This window comes from Melanostigma gelatinosum (genome assembly GCF_949748355.1).
Source record: "Melanostigma gelatinosum genome assembly, chromosome: 21".
Classification (NCBI taxonomy): domain Eukaryota; kingdom Metazoa; phylum Chordata; class Actinopteri; order Perciformes; family Zoarcidae; genus Melanostigma; species Melanostigma gelatinosum.
In genome coordinates, this window is record NC_136654.1 from 2,729,779 (window position 1) to 2,752,334 (window position 22,556).

General features: G+C 44.5%; 1 protein-coding gene across 1 annotated transcript; it reads right to left on the minus strand.

The window, feature by feature from the left end:
* Positions 1–18,868: 18,868 nt before the first annotated feature.
* Positions 18,869–22,182, minus strand: LOC306795031 (protein Tob1-like). Its single transcript, XM_079293359.1, has 2 exons — positions 21,992–22,182; positions 18,869–20,990 (listed from the first exon to the last, which is right to left on the minus strand). The coding sequence occupies exon 2, from the start codon at positions 20,836–20,838 to the stop codon at positions 19,837–19,839; it is 1,002 nt and encodes a 333-aa protein (XP_079149485.1). The 5' UTR covers positions 20,839–20,990; positions 21,992–22,182; the 3' UTR covers positions 18,869–19,836.
* Between the last annotated feature and the right edge of the window lie 374 nt (positions 22,183–22,556).

Consider the following 22,556-nt stretch of genomic DNA (forward strand, 5'->3'; position numbering starts at 1 on the left):
TTCAGCTGAAACCCAATGTATATCGGTGTTTAGTGTTGGTGTAGATTCAGGTCTTCTTTGCTATTGCCTGATCTGCAGCCAGGTGACATATATGGAGGCACACACACACACACACACACACACACACACACACACACACGAGAGGAAGCACAGACAGCTGTATTTGCGTGTTATCCGTGTTAACTCTGGGCTTGCTGGCACCTGCTGTGTTTCATACTCAGTGAGTATTGTAATCAGCCGCGTGGTCTCCAAACCAGGGAAAACAACCATTGGAATAGAACATCTATTTACAACCCGAGCCCGGCCGTCCAATTCATCAGCAGGCAGCCAACGGGCCGACTAAAATGAAAAAGAGCAACAGCTGCCACAGCAAGTACAGAGCGAGAGGGAGAGGAGGAAGATGAGAAGGGGAATGTAAAGAGCTGAACAATGTGTATTAAAGTTAATGTCAGACTAAAGAGGAAGAGCAGAGGAGAAGGGGCACAAACATGATACAAACTGCTGACACATTGGCGACCTTTGCCCTCTGATGAGTTCTTCAACCGGGGGTCAACACAGGCGCCCATTTATTTTTGCCCACTGGCAGAGATGCACAGGGACACGTGTGATGTCCTCCACCTCGAGTAAACCCAGACTCACTCTCTGTTACAATGTATTGCTCAGCACTAAGAGACACACACACACACACACACACACACACACACTCACACACACACACACACACACAGAACCCCTGAGGCTGGCATCGACTTAGCCCTCAGGGTCCAAACTAATTTGCTCACAATCTAACACAGTCACTCCCACGAACAACTGTCGAAATACTCACCCTGCTGCAGGCACAGCCGGGATATAATGAGATCCCATTCGTTTCTGTGCGCGTGAGCGCCTGCACCTTCAAGCACGGTTCTCAAAAATGCACACGTATGTTTGCTTGCGCTCTTGGTTGCAGTCGGCCTGTAAGCCTGTTCGCTCATGACCTCGATCATGCTCTACAGTGAGGGTAGTACCACGGATGTAGTAGTACAGAAATAAATACATGTAAAAAATGACTCATGAATGTTTTCATTTCAGCTTTTTATATCTTTGTTTCATTCTGTTGTTTTATTTATTTATTTCTGTGTTCATTTCAGCGTGTATTATGTAATTACTGTCAAGTCATTTTTAGTCCAGCGTATCTTTTCATGACCGGTTTTTGCACATTCAATGATGGGGAGTATTGAAATGACCATAATGCATTATCTTTATGAAACCAAATCAGGACATATTCTGTGTCTTATATGGGCTTTGCACAAACAATATTACTGTACGTCGTTTTGTTTGCCAAAAGCCATGTAGAGCGTGTGTGGGTGAGAAAGAGATATATGAACCATAGTTGATGTGCTTTCTACGAGATCCACAAGATACATGTTGATTTCCTCAACTGTTCACTGTTGCTAATAATTGTCTTTTACAGTGTAAACATTTTGCACTGTAATTACAATTATTTTCTTTTTTTGTCTGTTTTCTTCTTTCATTTGCTTTGGCAATACAAACGTCTTTGCAGCTCAATTCAATGAAGCAAATTCAAATCGAGTCTCCCATGGACCCGACATGCACCTCTGTACGGGGGGGCGGAAACGCACACATATGTGTGCATGTTTGTGTATATATACACAGGGGTGGGGCTGCGTAAAAAGCCCGATAAACACCAATCACAAATATAGTGGCTCACTGTCTTGGGCAATGTATCTCCCAGGGAACTCCAAACAGAACAGGGCTGTGCATGGGGGAAAGGTAGGAATAGGTAGAAACAGTAAACAGGAAAACAGAGCAGTAGTGGTGACAGATATGACCTGTGGGTGTTTCTCACTGTGTCTAAGTGTCACGTCTCCGTTTGTTTACTGCTGCCGCCCTGGGCTTCTTCCTCCCCAGGATCCTGTATCCTCATCCTCGGCCGCTGAGCGAGATCTCATTTGCATAATCCTTCCCTGTAAAGATCCCTCGCAATCATCACAGCCGTGTAGGTATCAACTTCTGTAAGCGTTCTTTCCGTGAGCCAGGCATCATGGGATAATGGCACAACGATGACAAACCTCTACATTATGTCATTTGGGTGTATTTCACTGATGTGAAATGAAGATGTAGGCTGAACCTATTCTTGGCAGCTTTGTTCTCCTCTCTATGACCCTGCAGATAAACGGACTTGTTCAGATGAGTTTTTCTTTGGGGGGGAGTTCAGCGTAGTCTGTCGAGGGATGATGAGTGGAAACAGACTCAATTAACCTGAGCCAGTGAGCCCAGTGTCTGTTGGCCTCCTCGTCTCTGGTTTCCCTCCTGTTCATTTGAAACCCGCTGTCCGTCACTGCACAACGCACACACACACACACACACACATCCACACACACACATTTACATCTCCGGCTCGAAGCTGGCAATGTTCCCGAGAGCAGCTTACAATAAGTGAGCTGATAGAAAGCTGATAGAAAGCAGATTCGTCCATTGGTAATGCAAAATGACCACGTGCCTAAATTCGAGCTGTGGTCTGTTGTTTGATGTCATCCGACATGTCTTCAATTCCTCTACTGACAGTGTCATTTGACAGAGGCAGTGGCGGCTGGTGGAACATGTTGTAGGTCGGGCCATCGAGGTTGGATTTTATTGTATTTTTTCCAGGCAAACGCCCGCGACCCACTGAAAACGGGTCCGCGGCCCACAAGTTGAGAATCACTGATTTAGATGATGCACCTATTCGGAACGACTTACAATTAATGAGCAGATAAGTTCAGTATTTTGCTTATTGGCAGTTTGACAAGACACACTGCATTTCGATGAATGCATTTTGGAGATGGAAGGGTTTCGAAGCTGGCAATGTTCCCGAGAGCAGAAGTGAATTGAGAGAATGAAATGAAGGAACGGTGTCCATGTGAAGCAGGGTATAGGTCTTTATTCTCTTCGTTCACTGTTACAGTCATTAAAAAGCTCAAGCAGCATGTGTATAACGTCAGTAAGCCTAGCTAGCGTAGCACAGAAGTGCTAACGCTAGTTAATGATGTGCAAGCGCACTTTGCTCATGTAAGCTCCACAAGTTATTACGTTGAAATGTCACATTTCAGAAATGAATTTAACAATATCCAAAGTTTAGCCGCAGCGAGAAGTGCAACTCATTAATTCAGCACGACGATATGGGCCGACAGGTGTTCTGCTGTGCATCCGTGAATAATAATAATAATAATGTCATGGTTATAATGTCAATCACAACGTCAGAAATGAAAGGAACAATATCCTCAGTGCAGCCGCAACCAGACCACAGCTGTTCTTCCATGGTGACCTCCGTAGTTATTTCAACACAAACCACAATGTTTTCCTGAATCTAAGAGTGTGCTGTGTGGATGCTGTCGCAGGTTATAGTTGCTGCGTTTTTTTAGAATTACTGATCGTACAAGGGGCCAAATTGTTGTCTAAATAATCTGATGATTGATGTGCCTTTAGGGTGGAACTCGACTGGAAATGTGATGGATTACCACAGAGATTGCTTTGTGGCACTTGGAGAGCTTTTCGAGTACAGCAAACACAGCCAAAGCTTTTTCTGGAAACATTCACGATCGGAAGGAGTGACAGGCCAATGACAGACGTCACAAACACGTTCATTGACTTCCACACTAAGGTGTGGTTGGTTTCGTAATAATGTTCCTGGAAGACAAACAGAAACAAACTCACCTGGTAGGAAGGAGCGCGTAAGCTATGACGCTTGCTTTGCTACTTGACGTGAACATTTTCGCTGGTGACAATGAAATGTTAGAAATGTTAGCAGAGGGCGTACACGCCTCCTGTTAGCGTGTTAGCAGTAAGTCGTGAAGTGTGTGAGTAGTTTACTCCGGGCTGAGCTCAGCAGAAGGATTGTATTAGGAGCAGTGAGCGGCTCAGTGGGGCTAATTGGGAGCGACAGGGCCTGGTCGGTGTATTAGGGTCCAGCTGACTGGAGTAGCTCAGCTCTGCCACACAGCCAATCTCTGCAGTTCCCCTTACTCACAGAAGAGTACATTTCACCGCAGCAGGGTTTACTGATGTTCTAGTAAGTGTGCCCAACTTCACTTCACTGCTGCAACTTTAAAACACTCAGCTAGGACTCCGATTTTTGAAAAGTTCAAACCTAAATGTTCAGGGTTTTTTTCTACATTTCTCTCAGGCACATCAATGAACGCAGCGCTCAGACTTTGAACATCTTTGAACCTTTTCACCTTCTCTTCAACCTCTTCGTACTCAATTCATACTTCACCAAGAGATTCCAACTTTTAACCAGTTGCCACCGATCCTACTTTATTGTATTCGTCCAGCTTTTTTGTTTTTTTTCGCAGTTCAAGTTTCCTGCTTCAGCTCCGCAGAAGATTCAAGTGTCTTTGCACTTTGACACTTCAAACCCTTTCACGTCTCAGGTCAACAACAACTAAAGACCTTTTTTCACTTCTTCAAACTCCCACAACGTCCAAAGAGAGTCCATGTGTAGACCTACAGTATAAATGATGATCAGCATGACATTGACTAAAGTACAAAGGCTATCCATCGATCCTCAAAATGCTTTTTGGCTGCAGGCCATTGTGAAGCAGAGCTTGCTATTCTGCCTTTTCACACGGGCCATTTTGTCCATTAAGTGAGTCATATTTCAATTTAGGGTCAGGCTGTTGAACTGGCCTAACAGGACCTACGCAGACCTCACTGCCTCACTCCATAAAACTCCGTCTGTTAATTGAGCTAAGAATAACCACAGCGACAGAGGGCCATAAAACTGCACCGAAACACTTACAAGCTGACAGCATAATGGTTTGTTCACATCTTTGACAGTAAATATCACTTCCTTCTCCTACGTTTGACCGTGCTCACTACCTGCAGCCCCTCCGCTCCACTGGCTACATGTTGGGGGCAGAATGCTAATGTGCTGCCATTCAATGTGAGGAAGCGGAAGTGGAGCTGAATGTGATCATTAATTGCGAGCCACAATGGCGTCCATATGGGGAGGGCATGGCTGTGCATAAAGAACCTCGGTGCACAATCGGCTAAACATCTCTCACAATCGAAGCCTGTAAAGGCAGGGGGGGGGGGGGGCGGGCACTCTCGAATGTAATGTGCAACATGACAGATTAGGCAACACATCACACATTAACAAAATAACATCGTGTGGCAAAAGGAGAGGAAGACAGGGAGACTTTGACCTGGAGAAGGGGGGTGGGGGGGGTTCAGTTCAGAGGGTAAATCATCCAGGTTGAATGGCTGCCAGGCAGGAGGGCAGCTTCTCACACACTGAGATACATAGAGGCATGCACACAGGCAGAAGAACAAGCTTGAAATCCTCACGCAAGTAAGGGAAGGTGACGCAAACAGTCCTCTTTTCTTACCACGAACCAGGATTGAAACGCTGACCCCCCCCCAACCCCGTTCAGGGATCGAGAGGCGCTCTCCTCGGTAAGGAGCAGCCCTCCGCGGATCAGAGTCAACGTGGAAACAAATCATTCCCTGGCCAACGGGTAGAGGTTCAATTAGATGCACCGCCTCGAACGGACTAGAATTCAATTATGTAAAGAACGAGTTACGGTTGAAGGATGGAAATAAACAAGGTGCTCTGATGTTTTATTCATCCCACACCCCAAAATACCTCCTGCATTAAGCAGCAGCAGCAGCCGGCTTTAGCTTCACAGTCTGGAGTCGTTTTTTCCCCCTCAGTGCCGTTTGCCTTTAAGGCCTCTAATTAGACGGGTAGGAATTTTTCATGTTTGCAAAGACTGGTGTGTTTTGAATTATTCTGCTGCGAGAAGCTAAACGAGCTACACAGTGACGGCAACGCTCTGCTAAGTGAACACGTGCCTTAGGAAAGATGAACCCGGACAATAACTCAAGACAGCGGCAGCTTTGACTCAACGGATTCTGTCTGAGGGATTTATCAGCACGAACGACCGAGGCAGACAATCGATAATGCTACTCATGTCGGCTGTGTGGCGCTAGAATTGATTTTAACCACATTATAAACAAATTGAAAAATGATTTGTAGCACACTCATACCACCATATTAGTTGTAAGCAGATTACAGTAAAGATGATTTTGCATGATATGTAGGATTTCTGTCTTGGTTGTAAACATATTTGCTCCATTTCCTGTGACGGCGTCACCGTAGACGTCACCCTGTGTTTCGGCAGTTAAATTCTTTGAATGTGAAGGAGCAGTAGTAGGAAAGTGAGGCTGATGTCGACCTTGATATGAGTGCACAAGAGTGTTATTGTCGGCCTAAGGGACCGCAGTCCAGCTTCTCCTCTCAACTATGCCGTCCTTTTCCTGAGACCCGCACAGCCTGTGGCGTCAGTTTAGCATGCAGTGCAGCAGCTCTCCGAATGCCCACCACCAATGAATCATGCACATTCTTACGCACACACACACAACATTTAATCTCATCCGCACTGCCGACAGCTCGTTCATTTTACACTCGGTGAAGGCGTGAAGAGCATTGCATCAATATCGAACACAATCCACTTTGCTGAGAGCGGCAGATAAAAACACACACACACTCATACAGAGAAGTACATACAATAGTTGATCATCAGAAATGGCGTGTGCCGTTACGAATGCTCACGTGTGTAAGTACGTACAGTACGTACGCCTGCAGTCCGGTTATCGGCTTGAACCTCAACAACGTCAAGGAAGTACATGTTGCACACGTTCAACCCTTTCCTCTTTGTCAACGGGATGCATGTGAGGGGATTCCCAGAACATGCAGTGATAATCAAACACTGCAGACACTCAGCTGGTTGATCAGGTCCCGACAGAGAGTACGACCTGTGAAAATAAAGGATCAAGGATAAAGGCAACCACACCCTCTCCAAAACTGCCATTGACATTCATCTGTGACTTTTTTTGGTGGCAATATGCATATGGCTGACAAATCAAAGCCAAAAAACACAAGGTGGTAGGTGATATGTGGATACATACCTCATACCACCCCCCTACACAACATCCAAACTATCCATTGAACGTTGACATCCACACCTTTAGTTTTTGCCTCTCTGTAAGAACGTTTGAGAGCCAGATAGATGGGCCTTTGGTCTTGATTGAAAACCTGCCGTTGAGAGAATTGACCTTCTCTCGGGGCTCTCTGGACATCAAAGGAATCATTCGCAGCCATCGCTGCGAATGATTCATTGGCTCACAAAGTGAGGACAATACACACACACAGACACACACACACACAAATGTGGGGCCCGAGCGCGTCACCTCAGAAGGTCAGTGTGTGGAAAGATGGAAGGTGACACCTCCTGACACAGACCCCGCCCCCTCGTCTGTATCCCCTGTTCACAAAAGAGCCGGACAGTGAGGACAATGATGAGGTACAGATACACACACACACACACACACACACACACACAGAAAGAGAATCCCAATCAGTATCATCCAAACATGCTCTCACGTCTCAGGTTGATGTCGAGCTGAAATCCCATCCACTCCATTACATCGTCAGGCAGATGTCAGCAGATGTGCACGGAGCTGCTCATCTTCCCACCGAAGGCCCCGGCAGCAAAATGTAACACCGTTGATTCGCGATCGCAGGAACGGTATGCTGTTAAAAGGAGAAAAACACCTGTGAGGAGGAGTGGAAATAACACCGATTGGATGAAAACACTCGATGTGCGACGTGATCGCACCAAGTTGCTGATGAAAAGAGGCGGGAGCAAATTGCTCTTCCGCCGCCGTGTGAATAATAGTCACACGGTATTTTAAAAGGCCTCTCAGTTGGTGTCTGGTACTGTTCGTCACCCGCCAAAGACTTAGCAACGTGCGAGGGGGCACATGCCCGAATGCAGACTCGGGCGCTCACCCCTACCGCTGCGGTTACACGATCCGGAAACTGGTCCTCTGGTTCTGCCCGACGTTCAACTTCCTCTTTCACCGCCCGCGTGCCCACCGCAGGGTTTCCCCCTCTTTCTTCTCACCTCATATTCCTCCCTCATCTCTCCTTCCGGTCTGCCGTGTCCCCTCCCTTCCCCTCTGATCTCCCCCCCCCCCCCCATCAAATGGTAGTATGTATCTGCTCGCCCACTGCCGTTGGCTAGGGCGGCGCTTTGAACCCAAGGATGAAAGAGCTGATCCTGTAATGAGAATCTTAATGCCCGAGAAACAGTTTGGCTCGAACACACACACACACACACACACAGGCACATACAGGCACACACACACACACACACACACACAGGCACACACACACACACACACACGCACAGGCACAGACAGACAGACACACACACTCGCGGGCTTTTGAAAAAGTGATTTTTACGGTGCTGCTCGGCTCACAGCTCGACTGCATGTCTAATGTGAGCTATTTTAAAAATTCTGCTGCCGCAGGAAGGTTGAGTTAAAGTGGTTATGCAATTTCAAAATATCACTCCTCGCTTGGGGATGGATTGAATGTGTATGTTGGGTGAGTTGTTTACAGAAGTAAACTAAGTTTTCCGCAAACCGCGGATCCGTTATTTTTGTTTCAGTGTCAGTGACGTAGTACAGCGAGCGACGCGCAGGGCAAGTGAGGAAGTATATCCAGCGATCGTTATTGAATGTTATGTCCAGTTATGATAATGAGTCAGAAAGTCTTCAATGGCCGAGCAGGAGTTGTGGTGAACGGGTCAAACAAACACAGGGACTTTCACCCAGGAGACCGATGTTCGTGTCGGGTGTGAAACCAAAAGTATATGTTAAAGCTTGTTGTGTAACATGATGTAAGAATGTCCTCTAAGGGTCTTAGTTGTCTACACGATCGTTACGTTACCTTAACCAAGACGTTGTGTGGCCTAAACCTAACCAAATGTTTCACAACGTTAACCACGTGTCATCGTACGTTTCTGTAAGCGCGATACGAGGCTGATATGAAACGCTTTATTTTGGTCCAGAAATGTCTACATTAACGTATCCCTTGGTTTGCAGAAACATACAACACCCCAAAACAATTCTGGCAACTGGGTTGCATGCACAGTTGCATGGAATGCTTCCTTTGCCTTCCCCTCTGAATGCTGGTTACAAGGAAACCACAGGTATCAGAAATGAATAACAAAAGAAAGAAAGAACACCATGTACAACATGAAGAGTAACAGAAAAGCAACGTCATCCGAACAGATTATTAACAAAATGAGACCCAAGTTGTAATAAACTGCAAATAGCCTTCAAAATAGCACTTGTTGCACTTGACATGAGCATTTCTACAACAGTCGCACTTTAGCCAGCCGATCTGACTCCCGTATAGTAACTCCCCTCGTGGTTCCCAGCAGCAGTCAAACATTGTGTGGCCGCTGAAAGACTCCAATCCAAACCACATGCGGACGAGTGAGTGTTGGCCTCGAATGCGTGTCCTCCTTTGAGCCTGTCAAACATTCACCTTTAAGGAATCAGAAGAATGCAGCGGTGCAAAATAGGTAGGTGAGTAGCTGTAACCTGTGCAATCTGTCAAGGAGTGCACGTCACTGTCAGGCCAACAAAGCAGAAGGTGCAGAGCACATGTTTTGAATTTCAGTCTCGGTATGTTTCTAAAGAAAGATACTAAAGTATGATGAACTGGAACTCCTTCAAACGCTTGTGCGCATTCAATTGTCAACAATTGTGACAACAATGTTAAATATCAGAAACCATATTACAAAGTTAAATAGCAGGTGGGGGGGGGGGGGCTGTACATCCTCGGGGGCCTCAAGTCTAAGAAGACATCAGCTGGATCGATATTGCTGCTGAAAGGCTTGGAGTTGGAGTAGAGGAATGAAAGCTGTATCGACCCCGCAGAGCAATGATCTGAGGCTGATGTTACTGCAGCTGACAGATTTCCCAGCAAGGCTTGCTCGTGAGGAGTCCTTAAAACAGCACAGATGCGAATCTTTCCATTCCACCTTGACCTTTCGCTGAATATCGTGCAGCGCATCAGAACGCCATTTACTCTCTGGGCTGGTGACGTATTCAAAGCGTGGGAAGTGCAGCGCCTCTCTTTTCTGAGAGGAATATGACAGCGGCAGGAGCCGCATTTCATCAGAGCCATAAATCAAACATGCCGTTTGGGGTGATGGCGCCTCAACATGGATAAACAAAGAGCACTTCGGTAAGAGCCTTTGCTTTTGTGATTTACTGCCTTTGCGATCAAGACTCAAACAACCTCACCTGCTCTGTTCAAAGAGCAAACACTGATTATGTTTGGAAGCAGGCAGCTTTCACATCTGTCCTCAGCTCATCTGTCCTCCTGATCACTTCTCATCCTATCAGCCGGTAAAACCATGAGAAGGAGGAATAGAGATGGACGGTTTTCTTAATACTCATACAGCAACTGACTGACTTTAACTGCCTCTATCTATCGCAGAGAGGAATTCTCCAGTGGTGAGTCATCTTAGGGTGGTTGGCTCTCTCTCTGCTCATGCTCACGTCACGTACAGAAACACATGGCAACACCAGCACACAATACTGATGTTCGTCCTCCCTTTTCATTTGACACGTGATCCGAACGCTCGTAAACTGACGGTTCACCAAACCCTGCCCACTAAGCAGCTTTTGCTACGCGTTTACACACCAGGGCCGTGACGAATAAAGGGCACACAAATGCAAAATACTTGCCTGCCATATGTCATATGTCCAGGGCTTTTCATTGTGAAAGGTAAAAACCGAAAGAAGTGGCTGTGGACTGCGCAGTCAAGAAGGAAATTAAGTAATGAAGTTTGCCGTCTAGGTTCAGACTACAGCGCCTTAGTATTGTTTTTCATAAATATAGGCGCATCTCAACCCGTTCCGCACAACATAAGCGGTTGAGGCCTTTATTTGTGGTGAAAAAGCTCAGAAAAATTGATCTTGTTGTGAAAAAAATGTGTCCTTTTTGCATTCTGTGTGAACGTTAAAAAATATATATATTGACGTGGGAAAAAAAAGCATTAAAGCTTTTCATTTTAGTACCGTATACAACGTTTACACTCACAACATTGACAGATTTACCACTTGAAAATCTACAAAACAATCCTTAATAATTCTTAATTTTCTTGTGTTTTCGTCTCAAATGTCACGAGCAGATCTAATCAGCTGAAGCTAGCTAGCTGAAATAAATGAGTTGGCTCAAAACTCTGTCTCAGTCTGACTTTTCAATGTTTCCAGACTTGTTTTCAAACCAGAACCCTGCAAAAAGGGTTTAAATGTGCACTTAAATGGGCTGTTTACATGATATAATGCTATCATATGCTAGAATGCTAACCGTCCCAAAAAAGCGAGCTATGTTTTATATTCTGGGCAATGCTTTTTCCCCGGGTCAATATGTTGAAATCACCCACCTACAGCTGAAAGCTGATGCTATACTTCTCAAAAGCTATGCTTTCAAAGTTGCTGGCAGGACAGTTTTCTTGACCTTTGGTACGCCGGCAGTAGCTAAACGGTTAAGCTCACCAGTAAATGATCCATGTAAGACGCGTTAAATGAGCAGCGTTGTTCTTGTGATGCAGTGAGCTTGTTAGCGCTATTATTATACTGCAGTATTATCAATGAAAGTGTTGTTTTTGTTCAAATATAACCGTGTTTGGATGTTTGCTGTAAGAAAACACACTTGAACAAGCAACCACAAAGGTTGAACTTCTGATGTATTGCTCGTATTTCCAAGTGTTTACCATATGTAAGGAAAAAGAAAGAGAACTCACTGATGAATTTTGCAAACGTAGCGCGGCCTGGTCGTTGGAGTATAAGCGTTCTCAACTCCAGTAAAGAGCAAAACACGTCATTCTAGACTCGAATCCCCCAGATCCATGTCACTACAAAAAAGTTGAGCGTGAGAAAACCTTGTTTGGAAGACACGTTTTAATTTGTCCCGAATAGGCCTCAGCTGAGCGTGGGAAGTATAGGCTGCTCCAGACACGTATGACAAGAGCTTTGAAAGCCAACAGAGACGCTTTGTAACCGTTTAATCAGTTCAAATTCCTCTCTTGTGTCATAATGCTGCACTATACGGTACACTAACACTGGTACCGTGTGCCCTGTCAGTCCCCTGATAGCACACAATAGAAAGTCGGCATAGAAACAGCAGAGTTGCACCAAACGCGAAATCATTTAATGGTCTGGTGTTCCTTATTCTAACCACCTGCCCTGATTCGGTATCACGATTGCAATTTGTGAGGGCAAGTTGGCGGCGGCCGAAACAAATGCAGCCTTATCTCTACGGTGCAGAGGCAGGAGCAGTCGCACACAAAACATCCACACACAGGCAGAGATTAGAGAGGAGACAGTGCCCGGGCTTCCTATTATTAGAGCAGAGGTTTATGGTCGGAGAGAGCAGCAGGGAATCGCTGAGATTAAATTACACAGACGGGGGAACATCAAATACAGGAGAAACTTCCCAGGCCCTGGAGAGAGTGATGGGGGTTCAGGACGAGTCGGGAATAGAGAGAGAGAGAGAGAGAGAGAGAGAGAGAGAGAGAGAGAGAGAGAGAGAGAGAGAGAGAGAGAGAGAGAGAGAGAGAGAGAGAGAGAGAGAATGTGGATGTTTAAAGGCTTAGATACCATCCAGTGTCATAGACGCATCCTTTGAATTGTCTTAAAGACTAAAGCGTTGGTTCACCAAAGGTAGAAAAAAACACATTTTCTCCAAAAATGTTACAACTTGTATACGTCGTATTGAAAGTGTGAAGGAGTTCCAGTTCATCGTACTTTAGTATCTTTCTTTAGAAACATACCGAGACTGAAATTCAAAACATGTGCTCTGCACCTTCTCCTTTGTTGGCCTGACAGTGACGAGCACTCCTTGACAGACAGCTGCTCACTACTTATTCTGCCCTGCTGCATTCTTCTGATTGTGTTAGAACTGGGTCTGCAACTAACGATTACTTTCATTGTCGACACACTTTTTTCGTTCATGACTCAGTCTATATAAATGTCAAGAATTATTTTGGTCGTCCAACCAGTGACGAGGGACAAATCCTCACTTTTGAGAAGCTGGAGGCTGTGCACGTTTTAGCTCGATTAAAGATTAAATCGATGATGAAAGTGTGTTTTTGATTCATTTTCTGTTGACTTGTTGATTAATCAACGAATATTTTCAGTGCTAGACTTGTTGTATCCCCTGTGCCTCACTTGGACTTTCCCACCATATCAGTGTTCATCATATCCTCATACGACGGTTTGGTTTTATGTCTCACCAAAAAGAGCTAAAACAAACTAAGAGCTAATGTCTCGAACATCTAGCTCGAACACACATTGCATTTATTTGCCTTTGGTGAATTGCTGGGCCCTAATTCATCAGCTTCCTTTCTGCTTCAGCAAGCCATTACCAGCATGGAGAAGGTGAAGGAAATGTGTTGTCATGGCTACATGGTTTGCCATCAGCGCAGTCAGAAATAAACATCTGTGTATCTCCCTCCTTTTGTCCCTGTCTTTCTAGTCACGCGTCTCTTTCTCCGGGTTCTCTTCGTGACTTGAGAGGGCAGGGTACCCTACATAGCTCCAGAGGAGCAACCCGCCTTCCTCAAAAGGAGTATTCGTTCTCTTCAGGCCTTACGTCAGCGCAGGCTATGATGCAGGTGCGAGCGGAAAGGATTGTTCCAATGCCGTATTAGCATACAAGTCGTCCCTGCTGTGAAGTGTCTGGCACAGGTTGGCTGCTGGGAGGGGGAGGGGTAGCATGAGAAGCGAGGATTCTCCTGCGATGACGCAGACACCCTGCAAGGGCTATTTTTAAACCTACTGAAGTGTGCAACACCCTTTCGGCACCGCAACCTTCGACTGCACCTTCGAAACCAAAACAAACAGAGACGGAGAGGCCGACGAGGAGGCATGGAAGTGCAATGGCAACAATGCATCTCGGCACTTCTTCTTTTTTTCTCAAGCTCACAGAGCCACAATGAAATATGGATTATGACTCCATACTGCTGAGACGTGGTGCTTTTAGGTTGTCTGGCTTGGAATAAGAATAAGGCCGAATGGATGATCTCCACTAAAATGACTTGGCAGCACTTGAAAGCAGCGGCTGACTGAAGGTTCTGTCCATGGCCAAGCACAGCACAGCTTGTATTCATTAAAGTCTCAGCTACGGGTTTATCAGCGAACAACACAGACTGGATGGGGCTGTTTTTAATATATCCTCTTTATCTTCCCCTCTCTCTGGTCCTTTTTTCTTTCTTTTCTTTCAATCAAGTGAAATGTTGAGCTCCCTTGAATTGCAGATGTGCTTCCCGCTCATGTGGTGGTATCTCTGGACCACGAGCCTTTGAAATGTCACCGCCTCGCTGTACAGGCCGAACTCAATAACCAGGAACAGGCGCTGAGCTCACTTCCTAGCGTTCATGAAGGCAACAGCCCTGATCACAGGCTTAATATAGAATTAATATAGAAGCATAAAGATCAAAACCTAGTGGCACCCATCCACACTCAACGACAGCATGGAAAATGGGTCATTTTCTTCATGATATAACACCAGATTACAAGATTCACCTCTGGGCTACTGATCTAAATCCTCATCTGCTATCAACTACAATCCAAAACATTCTGGATTGCGCTCCCAGCTCCTCTCTCTGTTCCCTGGCATTGGGCTGAAATACTTGGACCCCATCTGTCTGAAGTGAAGCGATAACTAGCGCAGTCCAAACGCAACTGAGATGTATCATCTGCAATTCAGGATGACTCACTGCGGCTTGCCCTTTGCCTTGTAAACACTGTGTTTACAGCGCATCAGTCATTTGGGTTCTCCAACAGACGCTTAATATGAGTGCTTGTTTGAACAAGTGAAAGAAGTCTGCCAAAGGGGCGACATAATTCAGCCTAATTCTTTCCATTGCCGTTCATATGGAGCTTCATATGGAGTGTACAGGCATGAGATTGATATTAATCTTCTCATCCAACTGTTGGCAAAAAAAACAACTGCTCTTAGATTCCTTCTTTCTGAATATGCCCAGTAGGTAATTTCAAGATGTGCTATTTCAAAAACTTGATATCAAGTATTATTTTTAAGACTGCCCAGCATTGGAAAAAAAAGTATGTTTCGGCTTGTTTGCTCTCTTGCTGAGAAGATTGATAAAGATTGATACATTTTGTACACGATGTAGCTACAACCAGCAGCTAGTTAGCTTAGCTTGATACAAAGACTGGAAGAATGTGGAAACAGCTAGCATGCCTTTGTCCAAAGTGAACACAATCCACTAACCATCACCCCTAAACCTTATATCTTATTTGTTTAATTTCAACAAACACCAGAGGGGTAAAAACAACACACTTTAGAGGTACTGGTAGGCACCTCTTAAGCGTTGTTAGCTCCTGTTAGTTGTTGTTAGCTTCAGATAGAGTCAGGCTAGCGGCTTCTCCTTGTATCCAGTCTTTATGCTAGGCTAAGCTAACCGGCGGCTTCATATTTACTGTAAAGCCATGAGAGTGACATCATTCTTCTCATCTATATCTCGCCAAGAAGCGAATAAGCATACTTTCCAAAATGTAGAACTATTCCTTCATATTAATTGTGGTTAAATTTCACAATTAAATATTCCGGTGCTTCAGACATTCTACTAATCACTGCCTTTCTTTGAAGCTCTAAAGGTGCTAGGTGGTAGGATTTTGCTACCTTTAGACAGAGCTAGGCTAGCCGGTTACCCATATATCCAGTCTTTATGCTAAGCTAAGCTAGCGGGCTGCTGACTATAGCTTCATATTTGTCATAAAGACTTGAGAGTGATGCGAGTCTTTCGATCTCACTCTCGGGAAAAAAAAGTGAATGAGCATATTTTTGTCCGATAATGTCAACATCGTGATTAAATGTCACAATGAGGTATTTGTCAAATTAAATCTATTATGGCCTGTCTTTGCTTCCATTCTTAGCTGAGAAAAACACCCTTCAGAGAAAAACACAGGTCCTGCATGCCGAGTGTACGACGCTGCTGGGCGTGTGAGAGAGAATGATCAGGAGTGTGTAATATGTGAAGCTCGAGTCAGGAATGTATCTCTCTGAAGCAAAGGGGGGAGAGCGCACTCTGGAACCGACAAGATGGAGTCTCAGCGAGGCAACACCCCACACCCTGGGAGTCTCCCAGCTGGTGTGACCAGACCATCTGTGGACCTGTTTATCCCAGAGAGCCGAGAGAGCCGAGGTGGTCGTGTGGAACTGTGTGTCTCTGTGTGTAAATATGTGCATGTGTGTGTGAATGTGTTTTGAATATAGTTTACCACTCAGGCTGCAGGGGCTTTGCGAGATTTATTGAAAAGTGACAATTTGAGAAGAGGACTGAAATAGTTCATCTGGTACAGACTGACCCAGTTAAATACTATACAGAGCCTCAGAAGGGACAAAAATAATAATAATCAAATAACAATCAAACAGCAATCAATCAATAATACATTATATAAAATAAATAATAAAATGCAAAAAAACTTTTGCATGATTTTGCAAAGGTTTTTCAAGCTATGGTAGCTTGAAAAATAGCAATATGGAGCACTCAATTTTATAAATTGACTGTTTATAGTACCACAAGTGAGACAATAATTAGCTAGCTAGCGCACCTACTGCGGCACTCAAGACCCCAGAAAGAGTATTGGGCTCTGAAGCCAATTTCATAGTGACCATACCGTGACCATACCGTGTAAAGTTTTTTTGGGTAAACCAAATTCCCAGTTTGAACACTTATCATTGGGTCTTAAACGTTGTACATCCATGGCCACTTCACCGGGAGGAACTCAAATTCAGCCGGAACAAACCCCTGAACCCCTGGGTCTAACCTGTGCATCAGCAGCAACAGAAAGCCAGCTGATCCAGAGCGGAGTCTTGAGCGGTCCGGTATCAGCAGAACTGTTGCCGCCATTTCGATTTGCATCAGCCGCTGACTAAAGGTCAGTTTTCGGAGCTGCAGCTCTTTCTCCTCCTGACGGAGCCTTCAGCTGCCAGCATGGCTGGTCCTTGCCTCTTTTGCCTTGTCTCTACATTTGAGGCCAATCTCAAAATCAAATTGTATAAACTTCTCCCACGCTCCATTGTTGTAATTGTTTACATGGTGCTGAACTGACCGAGAAATACATTGACCCAAATGAAAAACGTCTGCGAGATCGGTTTAGTCAGAAGTACAAAGTACAACAATCTAAACTGAGACTCTTACTGTAAATAGAATTCAGAACTACACGTATCCTTCCAGGCCATATCAGGTGTTTTATCTTTCTATAGGCTGCATCACTGCTAAGGCCTTATGGGAAGCCACGACTGTCTACTTCTGCATGATGATACAGAAATGTAATAGTGGTAATTAACGAAGTACATTCACACCAGGGCTGTACAATGTACAACATTGAGGTACTTGTGCTTTACTTGGGTATTTCCATTCGACTACTCCACTCTAGTTGCAGCTTAGATATCTATGATATCTCCTCCAAACTTCTCAAATATTAGAGAGAGGACCACAAAATGAATACAAATTTGAACATTTAGCTTTTTTTAAATGTCTCACATCTCATTTGTTTAATTTGCCCAAACCGTGTAAAAACAACTCGCCTTCAGAGTGAAAACAGCACATAACCCCTGTACAAACCCAACATTATGTGCAAATTAATAAACAAGATCCTAATGGCACTGGTAGTGACATTTTTTTTAAGCTTCAGACAGAGCAGCAGCGTTTCCAGTCTTTATGCTAAGCTAGGCTAACCGGCTGATGACCCGTGTGTCATATTTACTGTACAGACATGACAGTTCTTCTCATCCATTCCTATGCAAGAAAGCAAATAGCATACTTTCCTAAATAGTGAACTTTTCCATTAAATGGCCACATTGTATTTAAAATTCACAATTAGACATTTATTCCAGATTTAATAATCCTGCATTAATAATCTCACAAACCTGAAGATTTACTCCAGCTAGTAAACTACATTAAGCGTTCAAATTAGTACCATGTCAACCAGTAAAATTCATTCTGCTTTTCCTGTACGCACCAGTATTAACCAACAATGAGTTCAAGGGCAGACCGGGTACATTCGTTACTTTAAACTGATATTCCACATTTAAGTATTTTTACATTATTGTATTGACACTTTAAGTCAAGACACAGGATGAGCGATTGCACCACCACTACAGACGTGTAACAGTTACTTAATATAGCCCTTCATGTGAACCAAACGACAGAGTTACGCGACATAATGGTGCTATTAAGGGCACTTTAGTATTTGACATTCGGTCAAGTATTTAGGAAAGGAAACACTTGCATAATAAAGTAGTTTATGAGCTTAAGAGCACCTGTAACAGGCTTTAGGTGTGTTTAGCTCGGTAGGTTTGCGCAACCCTGTGTACACAGCAAGTCTTTGACAAAGGAGGCAGAATTGTTTCAGCATAAAAACACAAAGCCACATCCTCAGACCGTTGAGTCATACGCAAATGTAATGCCTTTGGTGAATAGAGTTTTGGAACTACAAACATTGGAGCATTGCTTGTTCTTTACTTCATAGGACACCCTAACCCATAGAAGCCACGCAGCGTGATTTAGACACTCAAACTGTTACAGCAATGGATGCTGTCAATCATACAGACCCTGAAATAAACAAAGCCAGGCTACAGTGAGTCATGAATGGCTCTCCACAGCTGTGATGTCACGTGGCTACGACAGTAAGACCCGCCCCCCTCCGCCTGCAAACCCTGAACTGATCCAAAGTTTACCGTCGATACGCTACGAGCGCCGTGTTTGCCACATGGACAAACAGCCCAGTCAAATCATATATATATTTTTTTTAAACCTCAAGTTGCCCTCATGACACCGAGCGGCAACTCCTAGCATGCGACTGTCAATACCATCATCTGCTCAGGCAGAGGATTGCCCAATGGCAAAGTCTGCTACTGGTTCAGTATTTCAAAAGAATGTAAGAAATAGTGTTTTAACAAGCAATAAACAAGTCCGCTCGCCACAGATCATGTTCAACTGGAGTTTATTTTATTAAAAAGACCAGGGTGCAAATATGAAATTAAAAAAAATAAAGACAAGCATATCATTTTTAAGCATTTAATACAAACTTAACAATATAAACTATTTCAGTCCCTCTTGACATGTAAGACACTGACTCAAAATACTTTGTTATACCGTATTTTTTTTTTATCAAGTATTGCACAATGTAGGTACAAAATTAATATTCATACGATTACATTTTGTCCATTGTATAGCAAAATCTTTTTAACCTCTTAACAGAAAATACAATTCATCTTTCAGAAAAAGCAAATATTCCTACACGTGAATCCCACCACTAAGGAATACTCTGTACACAATCTTGAGAATATTTGATGTACTTTTTTTTAAGATGGGTTTCTTTAACAATTATCTTTTTAAAAAAAGAAAAAGGAGAAGCTGCTGCAGCCATCACAGATCACTGGAGTAGTAAAAAGATATAAATGCAACACCATGTCATAGAAACAATATATACTCTGATATCTTACAAACTCTGTACTAAATTAAATTATACAATTAGAAAAAGACCAAGTAACCCCACTTAGTAGTGCCAATTCATAAAAATCTGCCTCATCTTACCACCTGTAAAATACTGTAAGAGGCCAAAACTTGAAGCTTGTGTTTTTACACATTTTTTTTTTTTTTTTTTTACATTTTTTGGAGTATTTTCTCAACATGGTAAAAAAATGTTGTGCTTGGTTGGCAAAAAAGAAAGAAAAACAACGATGCATGTTGAATTGAAGTAACCAAGCTTGGATGTGTTTGTACAAGCTTTTAGTAGAACAAACTCATGGGGGTACAGTAAAAACACCCTTGGGCACATGCGCTTGACTGACTAGACACTATATCCATGAAAGTCCAGTTTTTCTAAGTCTGCGTTTTGTTTTTCCTTCTCTTTGAGCCACCATCATCCATAAATAACATCGTTCTGATGAGTTTAGTTTGCCATGACCGGCTGGAATTGCTGGTTAGAATACTGCATGTTGCTCAGACTGAAGTTGAGGCCATCCATAAGGGACTTGTCGTTGAGGCTTCCGTAGGCCGCAAACACGTCAAAGGCATTGTTGTACTGCAGGGTGCCGAGACCCAGGGAGCCCTCCCCGGGGAACACGGCTCCAGGGCTGGCCTGACCCTGGAGGCTGGGGAACACAAACTCCTTGGCGTTAGGGGAGAGAGCGGAGGCCTTCTGCTGCCCCAGGCCCAGCCCGTACAGTGACTGCATGGAGGTGGAGATGGCTTTCTGCTTCAGTAGGGTGTTGACATTCAGGCCCAAGTTACTGGTGGGGGAGGTGCGGGCCACCTTGCTGCTACTGCTGCTGCTGGTGGTGTTGTTGTTGTTGCCGCGGCCGCTGCTCTTCATCTTTGTGGAGCCAAATTTGGTGGCAGCGAAGGTGGCAGTGGTGAAGGTTAAGGGCTGGGTGGAGCGCGGCATGAAGGAGGGGCTCACGGCAGCGGACTGGCCGAAAGGAGGTGAGGGGGAGCTGGACTCTGAGGAAGCCCCGACGGGGTCGCTGATTGGCATGAAGACCTGGGCCTCGGGGTTAAAGCTGTTCTTGATCTCCTTGTCCAGCTCCGACCCGTTCTCATTGTTATCGTCCACATATAGAACCTTGACCGGCCCCTTCTCCCCAATCTGGTAGGACACCTCAAACGGGTCGATCCACACACTAAGGTCCTGGGGGAGATTATTCCGGACGTCTTCGATGTCCAGCCCGCTCTCTTTGGCTGCCTGCTCCACCACAGGGTCCACCTTCTCCCCTACGTGGATGCACCTGAACCCAGAACCTTTGTATGGCTTATCCAGATACCAGTGGCCTTCATATTTTTTCTTCAGCTGCCTCTCGAGTTCTTCGCCGAAGATGTTCACACGTCGTCGGGGGAGTTTGTTGTATAAATAGGAAATAATAAAGTTGAGTGCTACTTGAATTTCAAGCTGCATAGCTGCTTCAGAGGAGACACGATTCTTTTTCCAGTTTCGCAAAAAAAAAAAACCTCCACGGTAGCAGTGATCAGATAAATGACAAAAACAAAAACCTCAGTGCTTGTTGCCAAAATGAATATCCTTCCTGCAACAGAGTTAGGTTTAAGATCCTGAAACAGAGCAAAAAGAGGAAAGCATTAGATGAAGCCATTTGGTATATAAGCAAAAAATAATAAAATATATTCTTTTATTCAAATTCCATATAAAACTAATCATTACGATCAATGACGTTTCATCTTCTGATAACTCTCCATTCACTCTCCCTGGCCACAGCAGTGCTGTAGATCAGCTGTACAATAGAAACAGCTATAAATAAACAGAGGCCACTGACTCAGAGTCGGTGTCAGCAGCGTGTGTTCCCAGCGGTCCGAGTGTGACACAAATACGCGAGCAATGGCTGACCTCTACGGAGGGTGGTGGATCTGAAGCCTTCTGTCAAGTCACAATGATTTTTCAGATTGCCTCAGTCTCGCGCACGGACATGTTCGGGCAAAATGAATACCTAACCGGGCTATTCCAGTAGTTTCCAGTGCACCGACTGAGCTACACACTGACAAATTGCTGTTACATAATCAACATTCAAAGTCCAGCCACGACTATGAAGCCCTTTCTAGGACAGAGCAGAAGACACTCGCTGAACTACACGACGACAGTGGCAATGAATGCAAAACACGGCTCTCTTTCTCGTCACGCTCGGCTTCGATACAACCGACAAGCTAGCATTAGCTGGCCAACTTGATGAAGGGTATGAACAGATACGTCGCTTGCTATCTAGAAAGCCAGATACTGTTAATGTTTAGCTCGACCGGCCGGTTATCGGTGTCACGTCGCGGACACTGAGAGCAAAATCGTAACGTCACGGTAACGGCGAGAAAATAAGAAAATCCGCTTCAATCTGGACTAACTACCAGATAGCAAGGCTACAGTACTTAGCATCCAATTTAGCTAACGTTAAAGCTGCTGGACAGACGGACTATAACCGTAAGACCAACGTCCAATGACACCATCAGGTGCCGGTTTGAGTTTAAAGGATATCGACAAAATAACGCACAACTGTTTCAGTCGACAAATAAACTAATGTTATGCAGATGTTGAGTTAATATTTACTTACATGGAAATTCACAGCTTTTTCTTTCAATTGCCAGGGTCCAGCAGGCGTTATTCTTGTACAGCTCTAGCGTTACTTTCTAAAGGAGATACAAAATTACGTGGCCGTCTTTATAATGGTCCAGGCGATGCTTCCGTGGGGTACAGTTGAATTCCAATTAACAGGCTTGCACGCTAACTCCCCACAGCCTGGGAGTTTTTACAACTCTGCCCTTTAAAACTTGGGCTGATAGGTTTTTATAGTAGTCCTCCGCCACGGACGTGGATGAGGTGGTGATGCGGCTTCACAGAGGTCGACACCCAGTAACGTGTTTCTATTGGCCAAGCGCGGCCGCGTCATCAACACCCACCACAACTACAGCTGTGATTGGGTGATTTTGAGCTCAATCAACCGTATGGTTCTATTTACGGTAGTGTTTGCTTTTCATGTGCTCTGGACTATTTGATTCGAGCAGGTTTTTTAGCTATCTTTAAATATATGTTGAAAGCCTTGTTCGGGGCAAAATACGAAACAAATTAACACCATCATGTTTGAAGGGTAAAAGAGTGACAGTTTCACGTGAAGCCAA

What these genes read in the sequence shown, in the direction of transcription:
- LOC306795031 (XM_079293359.1), bottom strand. Translation starts at nt 20,838, where the DNA reads ATGCAGCTTGAAATTCAAGTAGCACTCAACTTTATTATTTCCTATTTA.